The following is a 27,118-nucleotide window of genomic DNA, read 5'->3' on the forward strand; positions in this document are numbered from 1 at the left end:
CAAAGCCTCGATGTTTAATTTTGGGTGGCTTTTAACGGCCGAACGAAGGATTCGCGGAGCGTGACTTGAGATCAAGTGCACCGCCATTTGCCGGAACACTTTGAAGCATCTTGCGGCCGATATGTAAGGTGAAGCTCAGTATAGATATAGCGCTTGCTGATGGTATCTCGCATTGAGAGCGACCTTGCTGCATACCCTTACGAAGACGTACATGCCGTAGTAGCTACATTGAAGCACTTTCTTGTAGCCACCCGAGCCACCTCCAACCCAAGCGCCACGCTAATTTCTGCAAAATATACATGATCCGTCCGGCGAATACTTCCCGTCTGAGAGTATTCACCGTGTTCCGCACTGCACACGCAACTCCTAGCAACGTAAGTGCACAGCCGCTGTCCATCCTCCTTCCTCGCCCCAGCTACGGAAGCACGTATTCCTCATCCTCAAGATCCAGCTCCCCCGAAATCATGGCGTGAGTGATGAGGTCTTTGTTGAACACCGTGCAGCTGAACTGGCTCTGCAGACGACCAACATCAGCGTCGTTGGTAGGCTTGGTTCCGAAGCATAGCGTCTCGTTACTCCCGATCATCTGGCCGAAGTCTTTCGAACTGCCCTTGCGCACATCGCTCGCGCCAGCTTCAGTGCAGAGGTCCACGATGTCCTGCCATCTAGGGCCGTAAACCTTCTCTGCGAGAGTAGTCGTGAAGAACAGATTCTTACCGTAGAACAGCTTCCTGCGATCCTTCGCAGGAATCCCGATCTTCTCGTGTACGTAGTCCTGAGGATCCAGCAGCTGGCCGCGCGTCTTCGAATCTTGCAGCCAGTCTTCCGTGACCACGAGCTTGCCTAACGCAAGTGAGCGCAGCACTTTGGCAGTCTTGATATTGTCATCTTTGACAACACAGACGAAGTTGGTACGCCTCGTCTTGACGTCGTCGATGATCTCGACGCCGTGCTCCTTGAACCACTTCCCGAGAGACTTCCGAAGCTTGCTCTCGTGGCTGAGGAGGACCTTGGGAGCCTTGCCTGACAAGATTGCGGAGGTCGCAGTGCTGGTTGGTGTTTCTGAAGTAGGCGATACAACGACTTGTGGCGAGATGGGCCGCTTCTTGCCTCGAGACTGAGGCTCGTTGGGCTCGACCGGTGAGCTGTTGACGGTAAATTGACGGCTAGGTCTTGAGAGTTTGCCTCTGGTGGAACGGGTGGCTGGCTTCTCGTCTTCCGCAGCTTCATCGCTCTTCTTGGGTGTGTCATCCGTTGGAGCGATCTTCCGCTTCTTCGTAGCAACAATCACTTCATCGCCATCATCGTCTTCTTCGGCATCATCGAAAAGTTCAGCTTCAAGCTTGCGCTTCTGAGATCGTTCCGCAGTTTGGACGAACACCTCTACGGGCTGCAAGGGATCCGATGTGCCCATGTTGAGTTGCTCACCGTCGTCGTCATCGTCTTGACCTTCCTCGTCGGCGTCGACAAGATAAACCTGCTCATCAGCGGTGCCGTCCATGGTAGCCAAGAAAATCTTCGCGCGATCTTCTGACGGCTGCCGAGGTGAGAGTTCTGCGCTGTGGTTTTCGTCGTCGGTCCCATCCACTTCGCGCTTCTGCGGCGACTCTTCGTCGTCAAGCTCTGATCCGTAGTCGGACGTACCAGGGACTTCCTTACGGCGAACTACTTGAGAGGCTCTGCTTGTAATTGAGACTTTCGCTCGCACAGAGGGGCTGTCAGGGGGTGGTTCATCCTGGAGCGTGCGTTGCGCGTCATTGGTGAGCTCGTCCTGCGCTGTCGAGAAGGGTTCATTGTCGCCAGCGTCAGTGTTCGCAAGACTTGGTGCCTCCAAAGTCTTAGCGTTGGGAGTCTCCTTGATGGCAGCCACTGCAGGCCGTGATGTAGCAGGAGTGATCTCTGTGACCGGCGTCGCGACGGACTTGAACTCGTCCAGATCTTCTTCTTCATCAGAGTCCGTCACTTCGCCGCCATCAATTTCCTCAGCGTTTGACGACTTCACCTGGACATCATCCCGGCTTGTTGCCGATGGGAAAGGCAATGCTTGGGGGAGAGCGCCGTTCTCCTGAATCACATCATCTGGCAGGGTTGCAGACACGCTAGGCATCTCTATCACAACGCGAAGCTTGAGACCTTGTCCTTCGAAGTTGACAACATCATCGTCTCTCAGGTGGACGTAATGATGTTCATGGCCTTTGCTTCGCGGCACGACGATTCTATCAGGATTGTACCTCCGCGCAAAGCCAGATCCGATGGGCAGCTCGATGTAGACCTTTTCGACCAGCGGCTCCAAGACGAGGCTAAGATTGGAGTAGTAGCCTGTGAAATATTTCAGTGAACATCCGGGGTGGCGAGCGGTACTGAAACGGAGCCCTTACTGATCTGTGCGAGCAACAAGTCGCCTTGGTCATGGTCGTAGATGTTGCGGACGTCGGTCAAGCGAAAGTCCAAAGATCCATCTTGCTTGTAGATGACGCGAGTGTAAGTGACGTCCTCGCCGTTGGCGATGGTGTGCTGGATTGTGACGCCGGGTGGTGAGGATCCTCCGCAGCTCAGCATACACTTCAGGTACACTAGCGCTGCCATGGTGGCGTGTACGGAATGAGCGTGGTATGTTGTCGCATGACAGGTCGAGGAAAGGTGGTTGATGTAAAGACGAGAGGTGAAGAAACGAGGTGAGCACGACACGCACCTGCTCAAAAATCGCCAAAGTTACGCGACTGCTTCCAACCTTAATTCAAGACGATGCACGTGATTACCGCGACACTGATGACAAAGACATCGATACCTCACAATATCCAACTATCTTCAACTACATATTCGCCCTCTCCTTCCTCTTCGACCTAAACCCGCTCTGCGTACTCCCGCCATCCAACTCAATCACATTCCCAGTCATATGCGCCGCCCCCATCGAACTCAAGAATAACACCACACCAGCAAAGTCCTCCGGCTTGCCCACCCTACCAGACGGCTGCCCAGAGACCAAGGTATCCATCGCACTCTCGAACCCATACGCCGTCATCCGGCTCGGAAAGACACCAGGACAGATCACGTTCACCGTCACATGCTCCGGCATGAGCTTGCTCGCTTGCATCTTCGTCAAGTGAATGCAAGCAGCCTTGCTTGGGCCATAGGAGAACGTCCCGTGGCCTGGAGCAGAGAGACCGCCTTCAGAGCCAGTTGTGACATCCGTAGTCTGGACGCCCGCCATGGAGGCGATGTTGATAACGCGGGAGGGGTTGCCGGCTGAGGCGCCCTTCTTGAGCTCAGCGTCCAGGCCGACGGTGGTATAGAACATGGCCTTGACGTTAAGAGCGTAGATCTTGTCCCAGCCGGACTCCGGAAAGTCATCGTATGCGCCGCCCCTGGTCGTCGTCAATACAGGACTTGTGGAGGAGGACAATACCAAGACTTACCACGTCGCCCCGGAGTTGTTCAACAGCACGGTCAAGCGGTCAGTCTTCTGCTTAACCTTCTTGCACAAGTCAAGACAGCCGGCCTTATCCTTCAAATCCGCAGTCACATAGTCGCACCTGCCAGGTCCAAGCTGGTTAAGACGGTCCGCGGTCTTCTTCAGCTCTGATTCCTTTCGGCTGGCGATGATGACTTTGGCGCCGTTCTGCACGAACGCCTGTGCTGCCATCTCACCCAGTCCGGTGGCACCTCCTGTCACAAGGCAAACATGGTCCTTGAAGCTGAAGATGTTCGAGACGCTAAGGTTGGCGCTGGAGGAGGCGTGCGCCATCTTGTGCTGCTAAATTGTCTTTTCCAAGGTCCAAAGGGATAAATTTCAATAGGACGAAACTCCGATGATGATTTAGTCAAGCCTTGGACTATTTAGAAGGGCACCTTGTTGATGAAATAGTTGAAGGAAAGACACTCGTCCTCGGCGAGAACATCTCAAGACGCGACAAGATGCCGAGGCAGGAGCGCCTGATGGCGAGCGGGGACTGTATGCGAACGCCTTCCTACGCCAGACACACAGTACATACCTTACCTTGCATACACATGGAACCGTGAGCCCAACAATGAGGCGAGACACTCACAATCAAGACCCACGAGAAGAAATAAAACTAGTGAAAGCAGTAATCTCTCTTCAACCGGAACCTCAAAGGCCCATCTCATTCATTCTCAACCTCAAATAGTAGATCCTACACACCCCCATCCACCCAGCATCCAACATAACATGTCATCAAAATATCCCCTCCTTAGTCAAGAACCAGTCTCAAGTCAGCGGGCCAAGGTCAACCCTCACGCGGGGACCGAAAAGTCGTTTCTTCCCTGCCAAAAGGGTGCATACACATCCATCCACAAAATGCCAGCTATAGTTACAAGAGTACAACCCAACAGAACAAAAAGAAAAGCGAGCGTGCCGGCCGCAAAGCTGATAGTGTCCGGGCCGTTGGTCGTGAAGAACGACTAGTGGTAAAAGCCGAAAAAGTGTGCATACAACAGTACAACAGCCGCTCCGTGCCAATGTGGGTATAATTTCGAAAAAGAGTCAAAACGCCGACGGGAAGATTCCAGGTTGTTTCGTTGCGTCGTTGTTGTTCATGATGATGGATGAAGCACCGGTTTCGAGGAGGTGCTTCGGGAGGTGTCTTTTATGTATATGGAGGTTTGAGGGGGAGCTGGTGTCATCGAATCGAGTCGCGATCGGTGCTGGAGGTCCTACTAAGCACCCCCGCGTACCCGTCTTGCTGCCGCTCGTCGAGACGCCGTTGGCTCGAATTCCGGCCGAAGACGCGGCGGCCCCATGAGCGCTCAGAGCGCGGTGGGTCGGGTCGTGGTTCTGGACGAGGTGAGGGCATGGGATCTGCGACGAAGCCGTTGCTGGTGCCGTCGTGCTGCAGCGGCAGTGGAGCTTCTTTTGTGATTTTGACGAACAGCTTGGCATCGCGGAACTGCTCGCCGTGTGCGGTGAAGAGGGGGAGGTGGCGGTAGCCCTGCTGGAGGCTGTCGAGTTTGGCGGTGAAGGTGCCGAGGAAGGCGCGGTCGCTGCCGGTTGAGTGGCCATCGGACGAATTCCATACGGTCCAGCGAACGAAGATGAGGCTTGGGGTTCTTGTTCCCACGGCCATCGTGACGGGCGAGTTCCATATTGGATCGAAGCCGTTGCCCTCTGATATCTTCGTCCGTCTGCGCACAGGGGAGCTGATGCCAGAGAAGCCGTCCGCCGAAGAGGCATCGAAGCCTCCATGACCTTTCGCGATGCCGCGTGCTTTGTCTTCTGCGCAGTACATCTCCATCTCGATGTACGGGTTCATTGTGGTATGGCCGCTCTGTGGCCGTGGTCGTGGAAGCCTCTGAGCAGACTTGATGTCGACTGTGAATCTGATGAACACCTTCCCCTTCTTGTCCCTCTTCTCCAACGCGGATGGTAGCGTGTCCGCGATTGGTAAATGCTTGGCAGGACGAAGCTCTTCCGGCTTCAGAACGTAGCCGACCCTGTCAGAGCCAGAAGCGAACATGGCCTCGTTGATCTGCTGGTGCACATCATAGGTCTGCCAGTTGAGCGCGACCATTTGGACGCCACGGCGCCATGGATCCATAGGGTCAAAGTTTCCAGAGGTGATTCGCTTCGCACTCGGGTACACTCGCATGAGATGGCGTAGGTTGTGTAGCTCCAGCAACGACTTCGTGCCACTGCTCTTGGTGCAGAGACTGTCGAAGGTGTTTTCGGAAAACGAGAAGATGTGGTTGAACGTCTTGGCCTCCGGCGCCTGAAATCCACCGTACTTGATGCCTTGCACGTAGACTCCAAGCCTCCCAAGCTCGGGTACAATCTTACTGGACTTCGGCTTGCGAGGTTTCTCGGACGCTGATGTGAGGACATCGTCGCTATCGTCGGATGAAGTGCTGGGTGGTGTGTAGGCTGATCCCGACGCAATCGAGCCTCGTGGGGTGCCAACCTGGCTGACGGTGGTGTCAAGGGGGCTCATGGTGGGCGGACTCATGACTGGTGGAGTGGCCGTGATGGGATACTTCTCCAGCGAAGACGTTCGTGTGAAAGCAGATCCCAAGCTGCGGGCGCGGCTACGACCGTTGGGCATTTCTGGTTGCAGCGAAGCAGGCTCGGCTTCTTCTGCCACTTTGACCTTGACGAGTATCCGGTTCTTCAGCTCATCCGGTGATGGCAGAGTCAGTGCGTCATTCGTCAGCGGCTCCTCGACGAGCGCTCCTTTCCAGTACTTGAGCATGATGTCGACCATGGCCCTCTGCTGCTCCGGGTTGCAGTGCACCTCCAAAGACACGATGAGTGGGTAGCTCGATGAGTGGAAAGCGTACTTCCCGATGGTGGAGACACAGTCTTCGAAAGGCACTTTGGTCGACATGGTCCTTCCATGAGTAACCGTAGGTCGTCCACCCTCACCATCCCAGCAGTCAATCTCGATGCATCGGCACCCTTTGATCAATGCAGCTATGTAGCCTTCTACGCTTGATGCACCTGCAACCTGGCGGCCAAGGAGGTAGGTGTTGTGCGAGCTCGAGATGAAGTACTCATTCAGCGGCCGGTTCAGTGTTGGTTCGGCTTTGCTTCCAGGCACAGGCGAGTTGTAGCTCGAGGTCAAGAAGTTCTGGAACCCTTGCATGTTCATCGTCCTCTCTCCCGGTACGGGGACGGCATCTGGCAAAGACGACTTGCTCGGCGCCACGCGTGAAAACCGTTCGAACACCCCTTCCCAATGCGCGCGTTCTTTTTCGACATTGATCTTCTGATCATTCGACAAGAAGGCGAGAAAATCATCAAGCCGCACATCGTTGTCGGTGCCACAACTGATGTTGGTGAAGAGGTTCTGGATGTCCTTACGCTCCTTAAAGGAGTTGACGAAGTCCATGTATTGCGTGTAGTTCAGCGAGCCGGTGTTGCGGCTGTCCGAGCGCATAAAGTGCGTTTTCACCGCGGAATTGCTGCAGTTGATCTCAAGTCGGGCGCATAACCATGTCGCGTCCTCGAGTGTGAAGCAGTCTTCGCCAGTGGGGCCCTGTCGATTCGGCCGGGTCATGGTCTTTGTCCATGCGATGGCCATGCCTCGCTCGCTTTTCTCGGGCGAGGAAGTCAGGGCGCTCATGATCTCCGTCCGCTCTCTCGTGACGTTGCCTAGTGCCTCCGTCCAATAGTCGACGATCATCTTGGAATCCATGATGAGATGCATGGTTTTGATCGTTCGTCCTTTGGATCGTTCCGGTGGCTCGTATACGATCGTCACCCAACGGCTCTCATGCTCGTCCGGAATCTTAGCATCGTCTCGTGCATTCCTCGATTCAGCGCCGACACGGACATCACGGACATCGTCAATGAAGAAGGATTTGGATGGGTTGGTCGAATGCCAACATACTCGTGCCGAGTTTGGATCAAGCCAAATCCTAATCCGTTTCTTCTTGTTCTTGTTCGAATGTTTGGTCACCCACGTGCCTGCGCGGAGAATGGCAGAGACCGCTGGTGCCACCCGGTTCTCGGAGCCAGCTGAAGCATTGCTTGGGCGTCCTATGCTAATACCCAGGCCATTTGGCGGTTCTCGGGGCGGGATGGTGTAAGGCTCCTCTACTTTCTCCTCAGTGGTGTTGTCCAGTTCAAGATCTGACATGTCTTGTCCCACTTCGGACGTTGTGTTGCTGTCGCTACGTCTCCTGACAAGCACGGGACCGGCGCTCTGATCTCGCATGCGGAGTGAATGTTGATGTGAAGTTCGCCGCCGCAGCCTGTCGTGCGCACCCCTCGATATTCTCCTGATCAACCCTGGGCTCCTACTCGCACTGATCGCCTCGGCCATCGCTCCTCCTGCAACGCTTCGATTGTGTGGAGATGGTGATCGATCGGACCATGCGCGGTGTGGGACTGCGGAAGCGACACCGTTCAACGATGGCGAAGAATATGGTTGCGGTGAACCAGTTCGTTCGCGAGAGTCCGATATGGGGATCGATTTCGCTTTGATCGGGTGGAAAGGGCGTGACGGACTGGCGTGTCGCGACGAAGTCGTCGCACTCGAGGCCGCGGAGGCCGGGGTTACTGTCATCGCAACTGATGTATCGATGGTTGTTGACACGCCTGGAGTTTGTGGAGAGCTCGGAGTTGTAGTCGAGCGACCTGGTCTTGAGGAGACATCTTGTGTTGCTTCTCGTGGTATAGGCGGATTGGACGGAAGGTTCATTGCCAATCTTGTATGGAATCGGAAGAGCGTCTAGTTGGTCTCGTGCTGCGCATGCATGATGAACCGCTTCGAGTTGCTCCAATGGCAGGATTGTCGCACCACTGTGGCTTGCTCAGAGGAGGGCGAGTGGGAAGGCAACCTTGTGTAACGGAGCTGTCGCGCCCGCCTGCTGGGTCGCGAGGTATCTGCCTCGCCGGGCTCTCGGCAAATCGGATTGTAACTGGCTCTTGCAGTTGGTTTGATTATGTTATGCGCGCCGCGACAAGCTGGGTCGAACCTGCCGTCCCCAGTTGCTGATGTAGTAAGTACTCTTTCTCTGCGTCGACGATCGCGAGTCGTGGCCCCAATCAAGCTCTCTCTGTCGGCGGACTGCAAAGGCTGCGCCCAGCGTGTTCGTGCAGGCGACAAATCAGTATTGGGTAAGCTGCAGGTGTGGAAGGACCGGGGGGAACAGCGCAGCGTGGGGTTTGCAGGAAGGAGCGTGATCGTGGTAGCGGTGGGTTTGGTAAGAATAGTTGTCTCGCTGGTGGTTGAACAGTGACAAGGAATGACTACGGTGAGGTATGGCGGTCGTGTGAGTGGACGGACGGACTGACAAGCGCAAGGAGAAGAGCCGACGTCGCGATAGGAAAAAAAGTCTCTCCTCGTGTCCCTGAGCAGCCGTGGCAGCAAGGCCCGGTTTGGGGGTAGCCTGCAGATCATGCAACGGTTAGGAACTTTGACAGCACACAACGCAGCAATTTCGGTTTCGACAGGCATGAAGCGATGACTCGATGCCGCCTCCTTCGAACGAATGACTTGCAGCCAGCAGCGCTCCATTCCCACCGTCTTGGGACAGCACCCGTGCTTCACCGCGCGCAGATTGCGAGATGCGAGATGCGACGTTTCGAACATACGTCACGGTTTTAGGTCAATTTTAGAACCTTGGAACATTCCTGCACTTCGGGACCGTTGCGAGGCTGGCGTTGAAACCTTCCTGTCCAGCACCTCGACAGGTCGGACACGCGGCAGCGCATGTCGTCGTCGTCGTTCTGGTCTCGTAAGCAGATACACCAATGGATGGCGCGACCGGTCACGAGGCTTCCCGCGTTGGTTGCGAGCTGCATGCGCAAAACAAGGCAGGCCGCAGGAGACATGATGGAGCTCTCGCATGAGCTGCTGCAGACACGGCGCGGACGGCGTGGGCGGGTAGGGTTCTCTCCTTTCGCACCGTTGGAAGCCGGAGGCATCCGCACTTGGCGCCAGGTTCTCCTTGAAAGGCCTCCCGCCCCCTTCATGCCCAACGATACTCCGCGCGTCATTGACTGCGAATTGCGGCACAAATTCATCCTAGCAAGCTGATACCCAAAGGGACAAGCTGCTGTCGTATCAGAGCTGCTCGTGGGCAGGTCTCCAGTCACAGCAACCCCTCCAACAGAGACCAAACATGGGGGCCAATCCTGCACCTGCACTAATCTCATCTACCGACCGGCAGCAGGTAGGCGAGGGTCGAGATTGCGCCATGCTGGCCACGATTCCAGCAGAATGGAATGCGCACGGGGCTGTTGTGCGACCATTCTTCAGCCCTTTCGAGCGCTTTCCGTCGCAGATGTTGCTATACTTGCTTCACCGTCCGTTGATACTGAAGATGTGGGGTGTCGCATTTCGTTGGTCTCAGAATACGACCTGATACTTCATCCTTCGTCTCGTCCGCTTTTGGGATGGGCCTGCTGGACAGCTCGAAAGCGAAGTGCAGCGCCGCGGCCAGCTTACACCGCCTGTTTCGTCGTATCGGAATGCGCGGAACACGAGCGACCAGTAGATGTGGTCAATTGAATGTTGAAGTCCTAATTCGACAGCAGTGGTGGGAGGTACTTGATCGTGACAAGGACTTGGTCGGTTTGAAGTTGTCAACCGTACGGCTGCTCACTCTACCATCTTATCCTTCTCAAGATGAGAGTGATATTGCATTGTAAGGTCAATAGAAGTCGTGAATATCATAAGATGATGTTAATCTTTACTATTCTGTAGACCTAAGGAAGGCACACGGACCTCCTCCAATTCAGACCTCACGTCTTCGCTACGGCTTGCCCACATGTCAAAGCAAAGGACTTCCAGTACCAGCATCGACATTGCTGGTATCCCACTGAAGGACACAATGACCACGTCAGACCACCAGCTCCAAGCTCGCATGCATGGAGCCTTCATGGAAGCCTTCCTTCGCGTCGTACGACAGCCCACATGCTGTGTAACAGAAGGTACATCTGATACAGCACACTCCATCCAAACAGGCATTGCCGCAACATGATCAACATCGCAGCTCGTGCTCGGCCTCCGCCGCATCCTACTATGTCCGCCCCTGCGCATCCAGCAACGGCCTTGGAAGTGACCGCGCAGCAAACACAGCCTCAAACGCCGCCATGAATCCTACAAGTGGGTCAGCAGGCTACATCACAACTCGTTCATATCAACTCACTTAACAGCAATCCTTCCTGGCCCCTCTTCGCAGCAGCGCATAGCCCGAACGGCCGGGCATTGACGTCGCTATATTTGACCGTGCCGAGCGGCATGCACGCAATCGGGCAGCCTGCAGATTCATGCACGTCAGCTCTGCAGAGGGAAACGCACCCCACGACTTCAGCAGCGGGGTGAGGTCCGCGGCTGATTTTGGCGGTGATGCGATTACGAACCTATAGCTGTCGTGTACATGCACAGCGGACTATCAGCGAGAGCGACGACGATGTCTACGTCTTTGAATAGCCGGCCCAGGCCGTTCTCGCCCCGCGCTCGCAGTTCGGCTAGCATTGCTGCGCATTCTTCTTCGGTGGTGCTGTTTGCTTGGAGGTCATGCAGCTCGGATTGCGATGGGTGTTCTGGAACAATATCAGCCCTCAAGCTCTTCCGTTCAGGCGACCTCACACTGTTTTTACCGGACGGAAGGCACAGCGAAGCGTTTCGCTCGTTGAAGTCGATAATATCGCCGATGGAGCGTACCTCACAGTCCTCGAGCTCGTCTAGAAACGCTTGCAACGTTTTATTGCGCAGTTGGTGGACTGTTTCGGATCAGTACACATAACGAAGGAGATGGAGCTACACCACTTACAAGCTATCCCGTAAAAAGGACTCTTGCCATCTATGGTGAAGGCTTCCCATGCTGATGGTAGGTCTACATTTTCTTGCACCTCTGCACCGTTCTCCCTGATCGTCTTGATTGCGGTCGAGTACGCTTTCTCCTGTAGGTAAATAAGTCGTTGCCGCATCGAGAAGTCAAGTGTATTCTCCCACCATCTGCCTTCTCGTATCACGTGGCCAGTTGCAGATGTCATCCGGCAGTCGCCACTCCTTCACATTGCAAAAGCCGACACGAACACCGTCAAACCCTCCCTCAATACTAAAAGGCTCAGACCTCTGCATCAGCGCCGCAGTCAGCATACTCAAGTCCTCCACGCTCTTCGCCATTCCACCGATGAAGTCAATACAATCAGTATAATGAAACACTCCCTCAACATCAACCACATCCAGCCCGCACTTCAACGCATACAAGCCCGCTCGATTAGCAGGCGTGATCAGACTCCCACAGCACTCAGACCCCACACTCAACGGCGCAAAGCCAGCTGCAACAGCTGCCGCCGAACCAGACGAGCTGCCACCAATCGAAGAATGCCCAAGTAATTTATCGCTCGGATCCAGTCCGCCAAAGATATAAGGCGACTGCGTCTCCCCCCCCATCGGCGACCAGCCTGGCGTGATGCCTTTGTACTTCAGCCCACAGAATTCTGTCAAATTCGTTGTCCCAAGAATGATAAGCCCAGAGTCGATCAGATGCCGGATGACAGGAGCAGTCCGCTTCGCCTTCGCCGACCGGAAACACGGCGCACCTGCTGTTGTCGGCAGATCTAAGTCTCGCGTGAGGAAGAGGTCTTTGATCACGATCGGGATGCCGTGGAGCGGGCCTCGGAGAGCAGAGTTTTGGCGTTCAGCGTCCAGTTTGCGGGCTAGGGCGAGGAGCTTTTCGCGTGGAGCTACGCTGATCATGGCGTTGAGGTGGAGACCCTGGTGATTGTGCGCTTCGATCTGGTCGAGGTAGGCTGATATGAGCGCGACGGATGTTGTGGCGCCCGTGTGGAGGAGATGTCGCGCTTCTGAGGCAGTCAAGGTGAGCAGGTCGGGTCCTGTGGACGTGGCCATTGTCTGCTGGTTGATCAAACGTTTGCAGCGTCAGCAACGCGTCGTTTTGCTTCGAAGACAGTCGACTTTGGACCTTGGGGAGCTTGGCCGTCTGTCACGGTCCAGTACTTCTTTGTCAAATATCCTTAGCCGCAGGCGCCCGAGTCCGCGCACGCAAAGTCTTGGCGGGCTGCTCTCATGTGCGGCGACACTTCATTCAAGGCATTCTCATAGCCAGAGATTAGTAGTAGAAACTCAATACCAGAATTGGTCCGACGGGCTGTCAAGACAGCTTCGCTCATTTATCACAGCATTCGCTAAACGTGCAACCAGCCGTGTGGCCTTAATATTGTCAGCAAGACCATTCTCTCGCAGAAAACGTAGACGAGGCAGATACTCACTCAATAACATGCATCTCGTCAACAAGACACATCTTCCCAGCTTCACTGTGCCCTTCTCTCTCCCATGTTCCCACTTCTCTCGCCACCTTCCGACTCACCACCTCACCCCAGGTAACCCACCTCCTCAACCTATTCTCCCACAACCCCACAGCAACTCTCATCAACCCGATCCAAGTATCTCCGCCCGCAGGGTGCACGGCATCATAATTCATCTGGCATAAACCCTTGAAGACGTCCCAGTCAAGTTTGAACTTTGCTTTCTCCGGCTTGTGCAGGTCGGCGTGGCAGTAGCCGACTCGTACGTTTGGGTTGATCCAGACGCCCAAGGAGGATGAGAGTGGGTTGTCGGCATGTATGAGGCAGCATTCTGAGCCCTCGATGTGGTGGGCTGCGAGCGTGTCTGGGACCCCGCGGAAGCGCAGCCGAGTGGTGGGGCTGTAGAAAGGGCTGGCTGGCATTGCTACGATGCCTGCGGGAGGAACGGTGGTGTCAGGTTACAGCTAGATAGAAGTGGCGAGGATGAACTTACCGTTCCAGCAGCTTCGTACAGGAACTGGGTCGTTCACCATGGCCGCGTCTCTCGAAGCAGCAGAGCGAAAGAAAGGCCAAGTCTGCATCAAAGCCGGATACCCTTCGCTGTCTCGCAAAGCAAAGGTGTCGTAAAAGGCCGGCGGCGACTCAAAGTCCAGCGAGCAGGCTGCTGCATACTTCCCATCCTTTGTCTGAAGCAGGTTCAGCACATCGTCCGCAGAGAAGACGACGTCGTTCAAGAATAGCACCCTGTCGAACTTCTCTCCCTTCTTACCCAGCTCTACCAGCGGTTCGAGCGCCTTATTCCGCAGCTGGGCCAGATAGTGGATCCTTCTCAAAGCATAGTCGCCTTGATGGATGTCAAACTTCTCAAACCCAGTCTGCTGTATCTTGATCCAGCCCTCCTGAGGCGTGGTCGGCCGTGCTTTGACGATGTCCTCATGGCTCGTCTCATCTAGCACAAATTTAGTCCGGACGCCAAGTTCATCTAACTCGCGATGCAAGTCCCGGAGAGCGTCTTTGGTGCCGTCGTATGAACCGTTCTCGTAGATGGAGATGAAGACGTTCGATATGCCAAGAGCGTGGACCACGTCGCGGATTTGGTTGATGAGGTGAGTGCGGAGGATGATCTCGTTGTTCCAGGGCAGGCCGGCTATGAAGACCTTCTCCGTAGATGCACGTCTTGGGGCAAGGGGCTCGTTGGCGCTCAAGTTGCGGTGGATATACGAAGCTTCCAAGAGGGTCCAGACGATGAAGATGAGAATGGCTACGCGGAGGATGCGGGATCTTAGGAGGTGGCGAGAAGGTCGGAAGAGCATTACGGCAGGTCTTCGAGTCTCTCCATGAGCAGTATACAGAAGTCAGTGTCGGCTTTGGCTGGGGACTGCAGTAATGATATGGACTGATGGTGTGTGTCAAGAAAGTCCGGAAGGGGTGCAATCGTAATATTGGAAGCGGCCTGCCGGCGTCTCCTTAGATGTCCGGGTGGTCGGTATGGCGGTCCGGGTACTATGTGCCCCGTCCTTTCAAATGGCTTCTACAGTAGGAGACGTGGTAAAAATTGGAATGTCTTGAGTGGATAAGTATCGCACTTGTACTGGTCGAGAGGTGAGGTCAAAGCGCTCGATCTCACCCTGTCCTTGTGCTCCTCCAACAACTCCTCGCCTTCCATATCCTTACACTGCCTAATGTACGCCAGACGATTGTACGTTAGACACACATAGCACAAGAGGTAAGTTCGGGTCTGCCACATTATGCCGTGTGCAGTCAATGCAGCGAGGCAGTCAAGCACGGGTCAGGAAAGCCCAACGTCATGTCGAGAGCTCTCGAGGTCTTTCCGCTGCGTGCCGTATCCTACAATGGCTTGAGACTCCGTACGCGATCCACGATTGAACTGGAAATATGCCAACTGCTGTGGTGACGGGAGCGAATAGCGGCATAGGGAATGCTTTTGCACAAATACTGATCAGCGAAGTACGTACTATTCCTCCCTTTAAACAAACCGTAGACGTCGTCTGACCGTTACTACTCCAGGGCTACGATGTCCACGCAGCAGACATCGAGATTGGCGCCGCCCTCCAGTCGCTACAATGCCGCCTCCATAAGCTCGACGTCAGCTCGCCCGACTCCATATCAGCCTTCGCTGCGCAACTCCAAGACAAACCAATCGATGTTCTTCTCAATGTGGCAGGCGTAATGGCGCCGCGAGAACAAGACGCAATGGACACAGTCAACATCAACGTTCTGGAGAAGATTTTTGCTGTCAATACCTACGGACCATTACTGCTCACGCAATCACTCCTGCCCAATTTACTGGCTTCTCCTGGCAGTGCGGTGGGCATTGTGAGCAGTCGGGTTGGCAGCATTGGGGATAATTCTACAGGTGGGACCTATGCATACCGGGCGAGCAAGGCTGCGGTGAACTCCATTGGGAAGAGCATGGCTATGGAGCTGAGGGACAAGGGCGTCACAGTGTCATTGCTACATCCGGGATTCGTGATCTCGAACTTGAACACTGGATCTGAGCCGCATCCCGAGAGTGTGATGCCGGACGAGGCTGCAGGGAAGCTATGGAAAGTCATGAGCAGCAAGGGTATTGAAGACACTGGCAAGTTCTGGCATCGAGAGGGCTTCGAACTGCCGTGGTGATGTTGGACGAAGTAGGCATGAATGAGTATGCCTGCCCGTGCGTTCGAGCTGGCTGTTATGCCGCCCTCGCGGCTGAGACGGGACGGATTGAAGCTGTCACGACGCCGTTGGTTTGTACTGCAAGTAACGTACTATAATGAACAGCCTGTATACCCAATATCCCATCCGAATACTCCGTACCTACACGTGTTCATGGCTTGGTGTGCATTGGCAGCTGATCGTTGTATCGTTGTACTCGCGAAATTCACTTGGCGCCGACCAACTTGGCTTCCAGGTTTCTCCCGTCTTCCCCAAGAACCCAATCCTTCATTGACTTCCACACCCGCATCCATCACACCCCCAAGCCTAGATATCTAGCCAAGCTCAGCAGAGAGCTAGGCAAAGGTAGGTGGTCTCGGCCATTCTATTGATCTCTTGTGTGTCCGCGTCATGTTGTTTGTTATATGTGAACGTCTCCCGCTTGCAATGGCTTAAGGTAAAGCGGCGATGGAGGGCCCAATCAATGTCGCGCGAGAACAGTATGAGCCCTTGAGCGAAGAGGAGATCAACGCATTCTTCGACGACCTTGACACGGACAAAGATGGCTCGATCACGTTTGAGGAGCTAGAAGCGAAGCTCCATCATGTGCACAAAGAGCTGGCGCCTGATCCGAAGAAGCACCACCTCATCCACCCAGCGAGAAGGGATCTAGAAAAGGGCAAAGGACACAGCGGCGATGGTCTGCACGACTTCCTGTGTAGCCTACTGCCGGAATGCCAGTCCAGCATTAACAGGACAGACTTTGTCGAACGCGTAAAGACTTGGAAAGTTCCAAGCCAGAAGCAGACGGACAGCAAAGAGCAAGATGACAAAGACACTGCTGAGGAGCGCCGTATGCCATGGAGAAGACGGATAAGAGCATACTGGACTGTCCATGGCCCGGTATATTGCTTTATGGCCTTCGTGGTCGCACTCCAAATCGCCTTTGGCGTCTGGCAGATGGTCATGTACATCCAGAATCCGGTGGCTCGAGCAGCGTTTGGCTGGGGCGTTATTGTGGCCAAAGTCGCTGCTGGTGTACTTTTTCCGACGCTGTTCTTCATGTTGTTGAGCATGAGCAGGCACTTCTCGACCTTTCTGAGGAGGAGCTACATCATCAGCCGCTTCATCAACTGGGACTTGAGCCAGGCGTTTCACATCCGGATGAGTCTCTGTGGCCTGTTCTTCGCCAGCTTGCATGCGATCGGGCATTTGACCGGGACATTCTTGACTGGGTCGCGTGCTGGGCGACAGGACGCTGTTGCGACGGCTCTGGGCCCAGGTGCAGTGCCACGGCCTTATACGGCATACGTATCTAGCTTGCCTGGCTGGACTGGACTCACAGCGCTCGGGCTGTTCTGGGTAATCAGTCTGATGAGCGTGCCCTTCATTCGGACCAAGAGCTACGAGCTGTTCCAGCTGGCGCATCTTCTCATGTTCCCAATGATTGGTTTACTTTGTGCTCATGGGACCGCTGCGCTCTTGCAGACACCTATGCTCGGGTACTGGCTAGCGTTCCCAGCATTGTTGGTCTTGTTCGAAAGGTCCTGGCGGTTAATTAAGGGCTTCATGAGCATACCAGCAAGAGGGAGAATTCTAGACAGCGATACGGTAGAGATTACCTGTAAACACCCGCAGGGCAAGGACTGGCACTATTCCGCTGGGCAGTACGTCCTCCTGCAAGTGCCCAAGATCTCATGGTTCCAGTGGCACCCCTTTACCATCTCATCCTGCCGTGGCAACATCCTGAAAGTCCACATCAAACTTGACGGCGATTGGACGAACAAGCTGGCAGAAGTTCTACCAACGGACGAGGACTTCCGAGTAGGCATAGACGGTCCTTTCGGCGCCCCGGCGCAACGCTTCTACGACTACGACTACTCTATAATCGTCGGCGGCGGTATCGGCATCACACCCTTCTCCGCCATCCTAACAAACCTCGAAGAGAGCTTCCTCACCGAACGCGACCCATGGGCAGAACGCAGACGCTCCCGCTCCCTCTCTCGGCCCAGCTCCCGCCGAAGCAGCAAGGTCGCCTCCGACAGCGAGCCCGAGCAAATGTCGGCGTCCCAACTCCCACGCCACGGCAATCCCGACCGCCGCGTCGACTTCCACTGGACCGTCAGAGAAAAGAACCAACTCCTCTGGTTCTCCGACCTCCTCAATCGGGCCATCGACGGCGTCTACCCCCTCGCCAAAAACGGCAACCTCGAGCTCAACATCAACACCCACATCACCGCCAAGCGGAAGAACATCAGCACACACATCTTCCGGTACTTGCTAGATTCGTACCGTACGCCTGCGGCCCCTTACTCGGCTCTGACGGGGCTGAAGCAGCCTTCGCATTTCGGACGGCCGGATTTCGATGCGGTTTTGGAGAGGCATTTTTTGGAGCTGGTGGAGAATGGGGTTAGGGAGAAGAAGATTGGGGTTTTCGTAGGTGTTCCTTCGTGGATCTGTTTTGCGCACGTGCTGATGATGGTGGTGTAGTACTGTGGAACGCCTATCGTAGGCGAGATCCTATCGGACAAGTGTCACATGTTGACGGCAAAGGCGAGGGCGATGGGGCTCAGGATTCGATACGACTTCTTGATCGAGGTGTTTGGATAGTAGTACGAGGAGCGGTGGAGGAACGGTGGAGTGATGCCAAGTACATCTGCTCTGCGTGCAAGGCAACCTGGAACTGCCGCTTGAGGCAAGCCGGACAAGAAGCCGTGAGCATTGTTGGCTCGACAAGTCGCCTGGGTGTGCCGGCCACGTGATCGTCGACGTGCAGGACTCCTTCGCGTCGTATGTGGAGCCGACGAGAATGAGCAGGAAGTAGATGTGGGACGGTTGAGCGGACGTGAAACCGAAGTGCTCCATCATTTTCGGCAGAGCCGTGAGGATCAAGAGGTGAGAGAAGGCGCGGCGAAGAATCTACCGTTGAGATGATTCTAGGAGACGCTTCTATCTGTCTGCTATATCCCATCATCAACAAGTCCGTCCATCAGACCAGGCCGTATGTCTCATCGAAGTCGCTCTTCTATCATCTATGCGACTCTTATCTCGTTTCTGCTTTGGCCCCATAGGCCAGTGGTATCTGTTAATGATATATTCCTCCCATTGCGCCTTCGAAATGCAAAACGCCGCCCATCAAAATGTTGTGCACAAATTTTCGGTAGTAAAGAAAGAGGTTGAAGGTGACCATCACTCAGCGAGCTCCATCGGATTCTCCCTGATGATCGGAGGAGGGCTCATGAGGGCGTCGTCGACAGCGGAGCCGCTAAGCTTGTGAGTCGTGAGGTCCAAATCGTTCTTGAAGGCCTTCTTCCGCTCGCGTTCGATGCCATGGTTCACCGCGTCAAGCACATTGTCGACGGTCGCCTTGGGGGTGAACTTGGGCTTGGTGCCTTCTTGGAACACGCCAGTGCGGACGAGGATGGAGTACCAGGTGTTCTCTGACTCCTTGTTGAACTCGTTGGTGCCTCGGATGTCCGACTCGGGCGTGTCGCCAACGAAGTAGACCGTCTCCGGGGGTGCGTCGATGCCGTGGGTGTCCTTGCGCCATTGCTGCAGGAGCCGTGTGGCGAACTGGAAGGTGCCGACTTGAGGTTTGCCGAACGCGGTGGTTTGCAGCTCCTTGCCGGTGACAGCCTTGTACATAGCTTCGAGGGAGAGGCGGAGGGCACCCATACCCAGACGTGTTAAGTCATGGGAAGCGGACCAGATCACGTCGTTGTGCGAGAAGAAGACGGGTGGGCCCTCGTCAAAGGTCTCCGAGCGGCTGCCAAGATATCCTCCCTTCGACATGAGCAGGTCCAGAATGATCTGCTGGTCGCCGGCCCAGTCCCGGCTATCCGCGAAGACGAAGATGGCTTCGATCTTCACTTCAGCGTAGTTGCGAATCCGGGAGTTCTCGTGCTCCTCCTTCGTGAGCTTCCGGAAAGGCGTGGTGTCTGGGTTGTCCTTGATGATGTCTCCAGGCGTAACCACATCCTTGAACCCGTAGCCTTCTGCGACCTGCCGGCACTTCTCGCCCTCTCCTCCTACAACCAAGACAGTGTTGTACTTCTCCGCCATCTCTCGCATTGGTGTGTGACCGCAGATGAACTGGCCGGGAGACACCTCCATCTCAAGTTGCTTGCTCAGTTGAATACACCGCTCTTGCTCGGTCTTGCCGCCGCCGTTGGTTACGAAGATGTAGGGACTGGCAAATCTGTCAGCACCATTTCGCGACGGCTGGTTCAGCAACCACTTACATCTTGATACCGTAAGGATTCTGGCCATTCAGCACCTTCATCGCCTCGACAGCCTCAGGAATAGGCCTCCCGCCCCGAATCAAGACCCCATCGATATCGAAAGCGTAAGCGTATTTGTCGGTTGTGGTGGTCTCCTTGGGCGATCCAGGAGTCGAAGTAGGCGAAGAATAGTTCTCCAGCTCATGCCTTGCAAGCTCCATGGCCGCCGCAGTCTCATGGGCGTTGCTCGATGCCATAAGATGCTGTGGAGGCACCACCACGGTGGGCGACCGGTGGTCGAGAGAGGTTTGTGTGGCATCCTGGGAGCTGAGCCGCCGCAGTGTCCTGCTTGGACGCGGGACGAGTAAAGACGTTGAAGACATGGTCGTGCCGGACGGTGGCATATAGCGAAGAGAAAGAAAGGAACACTCGTCGTTCGGGAGAGAGAGGCGCACGCAGGGACAAGTTGAACCGTGGGGATGTACAAGTCAGGGTGGGTACATGGCACGTCTTATAAACACTCGGGGAGACGGACATACCTCACCACTTACATTTCTAACCGCGTTACTTCGTCGGTTGCCTCAGTGGCTTCAGCAGGCAAATGCTCGATCCCTACGGACTCGATGAGTGTGAGTGTGGATACAGCCGCCCCACCAGAAATTCCCTAACGCTGGCTCACCAGTGGTCCGTATCTTATCGTCCGACCGAGCACAAAGCCGACTGCAAGCTTACTCGGACTGGTGAGCGTCGTCTAGGTTGGCGTTCGGACCATGAGAAGTAAGAAGAGAAAGATCCTTCCAGTCAACGAATCAAACAAAGGCGGCCATGGCTCCTCAGAAGCTTCCGCCGTCATTCGTTTGGGTTGCCGTTGTCGTCCGAAAGGTCCCTCATCCAACCAAGAGGACGAGCTGCAGGCGACTCCCCACTACATGAAATGACGCACTGTGAATCGGCCGGTCCAGCGCATATATTATTCACACCTCGTGTTTCGTTGGAGTACAGAGTCTCTGTCAGATCATGATTTTCAGGTACGACAGGAGCGTCTACCTAGGCAACCGATCGTTCCTGCGTGCAAAAGGCCTTGAACGTATTGCCGACTACGAGAAATTCGGTGGTGGCCAAAAAACCTAGAGTCGGCAGTTTTTCGATTTTGCAATTTTGCCTCCACAGGCCACGTGAGGCACGTGCAAAAATAGCGCCGACGACAATTAACTTCTCGCTCACCAGCCTAGGTTCTTCTTGCATCTGATAATTGAATGACCATGCACGGCGTTCCGCACAAGGCCAGCTCATCGACCTCGTGTGCTAAGGCTGCGTTTTCACATGTCAAATTGGCTTCCTTCGCATTCCCTAGCCGCCGTTTCATCGCGCCACTAGCAATGCAAGAAGTGCCGCCTTGAGCTGAGGAGCAGACGGCACGACGGCACCATGTGGCATGGAGGATGTGAGCAACACCACCCCCCGCGCGCATGGCGCAGCCCCAGGCTAGACCATGCCCTTGTGGTGCATACAGCGTCATCGTCTTATCTTCGAAGCTTGCTCCGCGGTGCTTGCTTGCTTAATCGGAGGTCTAGGTCGTCGCTGGCTGGTCGGTATTGCGTCCTGCAGCCCATTCGAAGGTACGCCATTGCAACCACAGCACAATGTGAGGTGCATTGCGGCGTGTGAGACGTCACCATGCGCTTGCCTGGGTATATGCTGTGCTTGCTTATTGCGCGATTTCTAGCAAGCTGCTTTGGTGATGGTTGAAGAGCATGGTATCGCAGCCGGCCAGAGGATGCATACGTCCCGCTGGGTGTGCGTCGCCGGGAGTACGGGCAGGGAGGCCGTTGCATCGTGAGACAATTGTCCTGTGGTGTGGACCATGTTGTGCATGTGAAGGTCGCAGTTGCCTCGTGCAATCCGAGGTAGGTCACGTGGTTGGCTCTATTTCGACCTCACGTCTTCTCTCGCACCATCAAAGAACGTTGTGACAAGAAAACTGTTCGATTTGTATATGCCTCGCCGTGGGTCACGATGGACTGGACTGGAGGGACCAGGAAACGCTTCGCCGCCGGCCGCAATAACGCAACCATACAAAAGCAAAAGGCGCACTTTGCAAAAGCACGCGCCGCGTTACACGCTACACCGAACTCGCAGCGCAGCTTCAGACCAATCTTCGAACGCGAGATAACGTTATCGACTGGGCTTAAAGCTGTGGAACATAGTCCTACGTTGCGCAGCCTAAACAATACCCCTGAGCTTCGGGAGCATGGAAAGCACCGCGATACCAGAGGCCATGGCTCTGCCCATACTCCATCCACTGCACAACATCACAACTCTGGTCATGCCGCGCGCTCGGAAGGTTTTCGACGGCCTGCCGGCAGGCCTATCCGCAGCCTGGCGGCCGTCCGCTCACGCACCTCGAGCCGACTTGCGCCAGACGTTGCCGCCCGTCGGGATCAAGCGCCTGGAGCGATACGGACTGAGGGTAGGACGGATGAGGAGACGCTACTTCTCGTACGTCGAAGACAGCTGCTGCGTCGGCCGGACTGGCTTGGCCTGTCCATGAAGCGCCATGCGGACGTTTCGTACGCATCTTCAATCGACAATGAACATGTTGGGAAGCGCAGGAAGGTCAAAAGATCAGCTCTGCGTAACGCTATTACAGCCACGAACTCTCAAGATCTGCTACTGCCACAGCGCGAAGTTGTTCGAGAGGACATGATGAGCGGAGCACTCCCGTCTGGTCACATCGAAGTGAAGATTGGCACGGATGCGTTTGCAACCCACACCCAGCCTTCGTGCCGATCACAAACCCCTGGACACACCAGTATGAGACAGCCATCTACAGACGTGGCGCTACTCTCGGAGGAATCGATGCTTCTTGAGGACGATGGCGGCATGTGGGAGGGCCTAACCGTTTTGACGAGCGTACCGTTCAACAATACGTCGCCCGAAGTACAAACCATGGTTGCTGAAACTTCACCCATGAGTGAAATGCTGGAATACCTGCAACATGTCCCTCAGGACGCCATCATGCAGGGTACACTAGGCCCGGCCAGGATGTACGAGAATGAAGATGACAAGGAGCGGGAGCTGGGTGTAACGGTTCCAGGATCCGCGTTCTCTGTGATACCAGAATCTACAGACGAAAACGTCGTTGTGCCGACATTCGGTCGGCGATCAGCGGGAGAAACCTTCGAACCAAGTCGAGCGAGCATCCGTGCGTCTGAAGCAGGTACAGAATTTGTAGATGATCGTGTGCAGCCCGTCGAACAGGACGAAGAGAAGTGGAGACGGCTTGCGGGCATTAAATGTCATGCTGGGTCCAGCCATACATCGATGGCGGCAGTGGGGTCGTCGAGCCAACATCTGACCGCTTCTGATCACAGTGCAAAAGAACGAGTGGTGCTTGAGCCGGTCAGGGATGATGCACCACAGCCGTCCTGGTCTACTCCCAGAGGTGCCGGGACACAAGCCTCTATACTTCACCAAAGGCAAGCGGTCGTTGATAGCTGGGCTGGCTCACCGAGCCATGCTCCGCCAGGCTCACCTTCTGCCTCCCTTCAGCAGATCATGCAACTTGCCGAACAGCCAGTGATACGGAGTAAGCCCCAAGAAGAAGTGAGGGATGATGATGCGCTATGGAAGTCCTTCATTATCGGCAGTCAGAGCAGTTCAGTTGAGTCGTCACCGAGAGTCGTTCCGAATGCCATGCAGGTGTACCGTGAGGGGAGTATGGAGCTGTGTGGCCCGCCATCACCTTCCGCCGCAATCAGTGGCTTTGGGACGTCTGACCATTCGACGACGGGCGATACCGGTGGCCTCGATGTAGCATCGACAACCGCTCCTGCCACCAAAACTTCGTCCCCTGCACGGCAAAATCGCCGGCGTCGACGCTCTCGACTCAGTGCAGTCTTAGACGACTTGTCAATGACGCGGGACCTCTCCTTCGAGAACGATGACATCGAAGATAATCACCACGAATTAGCTGAACCTCTGCGACCAGGCAACATTCATGCTGGAGCAGCAAACGTACTGAATCCCAAACGCTTCAGAAAGCCGCAGAGGCCGCCTCCCTCCGTGCCAGTGAGGCCAGCGATACGCCGCACTAAGCGGAATGCAACGAGGTCGGACGTTACGAGGGCGAGGTCTGTGTACGACTTGGTAGATAGCGATGGGAGGAGTATCACTTGAAGGAGTGGCACGTGATTGATATGGGCACCACAGCACTGCATGTAACTTTGAGCAGCCTTCTCTGGCGGGTATCAGTCATTAGCTGTACTATCATCAGCAATTTTCGCAAATAATGCTTTCACACGTTTCGAGACGTAGCGGAACCTTCCCCACGTAGGATTCATCTCTTTATCGACGAAGGATCACGAACGTCCTAACGAATCCTTCAGGATGATGAGGCGGCTGCTATGAACAGGCCAGTATTTGAGTGGGAAAGAAAACTCCTCGCTCACCCTCTCGACTGAACCATCTACACCTTTTCGTCCGCGCAAAAATGTGGTTCTTCAACTTGTCAGCGGTCTCGTTCAGTTCTACACTTCTCTCCGCCATCGCCGTAGCAGCTCCCTCCGATCCCCCCAAGCCCTCCAAGCCCTCGACTGAAACACCAGCCAAGCCAGATTTCCCGGTGACCGCCTGGCTCCACGAAAACGACGACTGCTCCAAACAAATAGCCTACGTCCACCCTCTTCTCCACGCGCCTGCTGTCTGCATGCCCATCCCTGGCACCAACAGCTTCAGCGCCGGGACGAACGGGCCAAACTGCACTCTCACGTACTACGGGACCGGTTTCTGCTTCAACGAACTGGGAAGTGTTGAGGTTGGGCCGAACAGTATGTTCTACCAGTCAGACTGTGTGTTTCTGTGCTTACTTGTTCACAGCGCCCGATTGCCATGCCGTGCCGTACTCCTTGAGCTATACGCTCAAATGTGGTTGATCGTTGCTGGCGCGCCAGAGTGGCCACGTACAGGCTCGGCCAACTGGACGATCTGGTGCACGACTGACAGCAGAGCGCGAGCGGCGAGTTGGTCGAGGACATGAAGCGACAAGATCAGCGCATTCGGATTGCGATCCGTTACCTTCCCGCCGTCAATGTACATAGGAAGTCACTAAGAGGATTAACCGTCGAAGTTCTCTAACGTTTCCTCGTCGTCGACGTGCTGAGTTGTGCTCGCATCTGAATTTCTAGAAATAAAAATCATCATTTCCAACGTCGCCCGCGGTCTTGATATTGGTGCTGAGCGCCTTCAGCGCAGCGTTCCTTGATGCAATCGACGGACTCAGTTACAGCTGCTGCCACGTGAGACGGGACGGTAGTAAGAATGGCCATTGACCAGACAACACCAGTCATACATACTGATAAGTCAATATTGTGATCGAGGAAGCAACACGGAAGGGATATGAGCCCAAGTTTTGTTGCAATCCTGTACATTTGTTTGTGACTCATTGCCTAACGCCTCGCTAATCTGTCAATCAAAAGCACCAGCGGACCAAGCAATCTTCCATACATGTACCCAATCAAACCTTCCTGGAGAATCTCGAAAGGAACCCGCTCTTGCCTTCCTTCTCAACCACCTCTCCATCGACGACCGCAAAGCGCTTGAACTTCCGTGGTGGAACACCAGCAGCGTAGAGCTTCTCGAGGTCGGTGTAGGTCCGATTCTTCGTCTCAGGCTGGAAGAAGTACAGCCCGGCCATGATGAAGAGTTCGGCGCCGACGAACAGGAACATCACACGGCCGCCCCAGTTGAGCTGATCGGGGTTGATGAAGAACGGGAAGACTGAGCTCAGCATGAGAGCGGTAAGCTGCTGGCAGACCAGAACCAGAGATATCGTTTTCGGCCTGGTCGCTTGCGAGGATGACTCTTGAGCCACCGCCCAGCCGTAGCAGCCCACGGTGGATGTGTAGAGCATGCTCCAGGTGATCATGAAAGCGAGAAGGGCCATGTTGGCGGCGTTGTTGGTGGTGGAAGCCATGCTCGTGCCGGCGATGATGACAGACCAGAACATGAGGATGGTACCGCCACCGATCAGACCCTTCCTGCGCGGGATGACGTCCGAGAGACACACAGCGACCAAGTTGGACAGGAACTGCAGAGTTGACGAGATTGCCGTGAGTCCGAAAGGGTCGCTTTGGCCGATGAGCTCGAAGTAGTAGGTCTGGTAGGTGTTGGCAAAGTAGCCACCGGAGAAGTTCTGACTTTGAAGTCCCAGAACAGCAACGAATGTTCGTGAGCGATGCTCCTTGGAGAAGATGGCGCGCCAGCTGGTTTGGCTGATCTTCGAGTTCTCTTCGTCTTCGGTCTGCTTCAGCTCATGCTTGATCTTCTCAATCCGGACTTCAATATCAGTGTCGGAGCCAAATAGCTTGAGAGCAGCCTTGCGCGCGTCAGCCTCACGACCCTTCTTCATGTACCAGACGGGAGATTCCGGGAAGAATGGCAACCCGATGAGGTACAGCGCTGGGACGACGAAGGTCATGCAGAAGGCCAGCCTAAAGGACCAGACTCCATGAATGTGCGAGGCGCCGTAGCCAGTCAAGGAGGACATGAAGAAGCCGAGGACAATGACGACGTTGGTGAGCGAAGAGGCGGTGCTTCGAAGTGCTGCCGGTGCGTTCTCAGTAACGTAAAGCGGTGGAGTAGCGGTGCTGAGTCCAATGCTGACACCGAGGAGGAGCTTCGAGACGAACAGAACTGGCAGGTCGGGAGCGAAGACGAGGGCCTGGTCTTTGTTAGCAGAGTCATGTGCAGGCCATGATGAGCAGACTCACGAAGGAGGAAGCCAAGCTGAGGATGACAGCTGTGTACAGCAAGAACTTGCGGCCCAGCATATCGGCGAACTGGCCAGCTGCGTAGCCGCCGAAGACTTGACCGATCGTACTGGCGGCGTTCCACAGTGATTGCCATAAGGCTGGGATGACAAATTGGTCGCCCTTTGCATAGTAATGCCCGTAGTACTCTCTGAACTCAGGGAAAGCTGCGGAAGGGTTAGCCCATGCCTGTGTAGATTGGGACGATCCGAGCAGACTTACCAATCGCCACACCACTGAGACCGTTGTCGAAACCCCAGCCAAACACCAGGAGCATCGTGTACAACGTCCAAATGCAGAAGCGTTTGTCTGCCTTGATGGCCGCCCATAGCTTGCGATACTGCTCCTTAGCAGAAAGATCGGTGACCTGGCGGACTTCTTCCTGAACAGAAGCTCGTCGTGCCTCTGCCGTCGAAGAAGACATCGTGTCGGTCTCGACGTGGACGGCTTTCTCGTTCTCAGCCGCGCCCTCGACGGACTGTATGGAAGACTTGCGATCCATTGCGATGGATGGTGTTGATGAAGGAAGATCGGAGACTGTGTGAATGTGATGACCTGGTTTGGTGGTGATGGACGATCAGGAATTGATGGTCAGACCCATCATACTTAAGTGTTTGTGCCATGGGGATCTCCCCATACGTCCCCCGAAGTCGTTGGTAGATGGAGATCGAGAGCGCGTGGCGATGGAGGTT

At 55.1% G+C, this 27,118-nt stretch overlaps 10 protein-coding genes across 10 annotated transcripts; 3 read left to right on the forward strand and 7 right to left on the reverse strand.

Moving 5' to 3' along the window:
- Nucleotides 1-415: 415 nt before the first annotated feature.
- On the reverse strand, nucleotides 416-2,586 carry LTR77_004803 (uncharacterized protein; the record flags this gene model as incomplete). The annotated part of the gene is made up of 2 exons (XM_064802054.1): nucleotides 416-2,319; nucleotides 2,379-2,586. 2 exons carry the CDS (start codon nucleotides 2,584-2,586, stop codon nucleotides 416-418), a joined length of 2,112 nt encoding a protein of 703 aa, XP_064659415.1.
- Nucleotides 2,587-2,812: 226 nt separating this feature from the next.
- On the reverse strand, nucleotides 2,813-3,745 carry LTR77_004804 (uncharacterized protein; the record flags this gene model as incomplete). The annotated part of the gene is made up of 2 exons (XM_064802055.1): nucleotides 2,813-3,365; nucleotides 3,417-3,745. The coding sequence occupies 2 exons, from the start codon at nucleotides 3,743-3,745 to the stop codon at nucleotides 2,813-2,815; spliced, it is 882 nt and encodes a 293-aa protein (XP_064659416.1).
- An 892-nt stretch (nucleotides 3,746-4,637) lies between these two features.
- LTR77_004805 (uncharacterized protein) lies at nucleotides 4,638-7,667 on the reverse strand (the record flags this gene model as incomplete). Its single annotated transcript, XM_064802056.1, has 2 exons — nucleotides 4,638-7,368; nucleotides 7,414-7,667. The coding sequence occupies 2 exons, from the start codon at nucleotides 7,665-7,667 to the stop codon at nucleotides 4,638-4,640; spliced, it is 2,985 nt and encodes a 994-aa protein (XP_064659417.1).
- A 2,812-nt stretch (nucleotides 7,668-10,479) lies between these two features.
- On the reverse strand, nucleotides 10,480-12,320 carry LTR77_004806 (uncharacterized protein; the record flags this gene model as incomplete). Its single annotated transcript, XM_064802057.1, has 5 exons — nucleotides 10,480-10,559; nucleotides 10,609-10,719; nucleotides 10,823-11,185; nucleotides 11,236-11,365; nucleotides 11,418-12,320. 5 exons carry the CDS (start codon nucleotides 12,318-12,320, stop codon nucleotides 10,480-10,482), a joined length of 1,587 nt encoding a protein of 528 aa, XP_064659418.1.
- A 296-nt stretch (nucleotides 12,321-12,616) lies between these two features.
- Nucleotides 12,617-14,049, reverse strand: LTR77_004807 (uncharacterized protein; the record flags this gene model as incomplete). The annotated part of the gene is made up of 3 exons (XM_064802058.1): nucleotides 12,617-12,641; nucleotides 12,701-13,169; nucleotides 13,230-14,049. 3 exons carry the CDS (start codon nucleotides 14,047-14,049, stop codon nucleotides 12,617-12,619), a joined length of 1,314 nt encoding a protein of 437 aa, XP_064659419.1.
- Nucleotides 14,050-14,632: 583 nt separating this feature from the next.
- On the forward strand, nucleotides 14,633-15,379 carry LTR77_004808 (uncharacterized protein; the record flags this gene model as incomplete). The annotated part of the gene is made up of 2 exons (XM_064802059.1): nucleotides 14,633-14,704; nucleotides 14,765-15,379. The coding sequence occupies 2 exons, from the start codon at nucleotides 14,633-14,635 to the stop codon at nucleotides 15,377-15,379; spliced, it is 687 nt and encodes a 228-aa protein (XP_064659420.1).
- Nucleotides 15,380-15,865: 486 nt separating this feature from the next.
- On the forward strand, nucleotides 15,866-18,007 carry LTR77_004809 (uncharacterized protein; the record flags this gene model as incomplete). Its single annotated transcript, XM_064802060.1, has 2 exons — nucleotides 15,866-17,833; nucleotides 17,888-18,007. The coding sequence occupies 2 exons, from the start codon at nucleotides 15,866-15,868 to the stop codon at nucleotides 18,005-18,007; spliced, it is 2,088 nt and encodes a 695-aa protein (XP_064659421.1).
- A 579-nt stretch (nucleotides 18,008-18,586) lies between these two features.
- On the reverse strand, nucleotides 18,587-20,000 carry LTR77_004810 (uncharacterized protein; the record flags this gene model as incomplete). The annotated part of the gene is made up of 2 exons (XM_064802061.1): nucleotides 18,587-19,586; nucleotides 19,639-20,000. The coding sequence occupies 2 exons, from the start codon at nucleotides 19,998-20,000 to the stop codon at nucleotides 18,587-18,589; spliced, it is 1,362 nt and encodes a 453-aa protein (XP_064659422.1).
- A 1,633-nt stretch (nucleotides 20,001-21,633) lies between these two features.
- LTR77_004811 (uncharacterized protein) lies at nucleotides 21,634-24,551 on the forward strand (the record flags this gene model as incomplete). Its single annotated transcript, XM_064802062.1, has 3 exons — nucleotides 21,634-23,750; nucleotides 24,145-24,446; nucleotides 24,496-24,551. 3 exons carry the CDS (start codon nucleotides 21,634-21,636, stop codon nucleotides 24,549-24,551), a joined length of 2,475 nt encoding a protein of 824 aa, XP_064659423.1.
- Nucleotides 24,552-25,132: 581 nt separating this feature from the next.
- On the reverse strand, nucleotides 25,133-26,928 carry LTR77_004812 (uncharacterized protein; the record flags this gene model as incomplete). Its single annotated transcript, XM_064802063.1, has 3 exons — nucleotides 25,133-26,338; nucleotides 26,388-26,593; nucleotides 26,649-26,928. The coding sequence occupies 3 exons, from the start codon at nucleotides 26,926-26,928 to the stop codon at nucleotides 25,133-25,135; spliced, it is 1,692 nt and encodes a 563-aa protein (XP_064659424.1).
- Nucleotides 26,929-27,118: the final 190 nt, after the last annotated feature.

This window comes from Saxophila tyrrhenica (genome assembly GCF_035928015.1).
Source record: "Saxophila tyrrhenica strain CCFEE 5935 chromosome Unknown scaffold_7, whole genome shotgun sequence".
Lineage (NCBI taxonomy): Eukaryota > Fungi > Ascomycota > Dothideomycetes > Mycosphaerellales > Extremaceae > Saxophila > Saxophila tyrrhenica.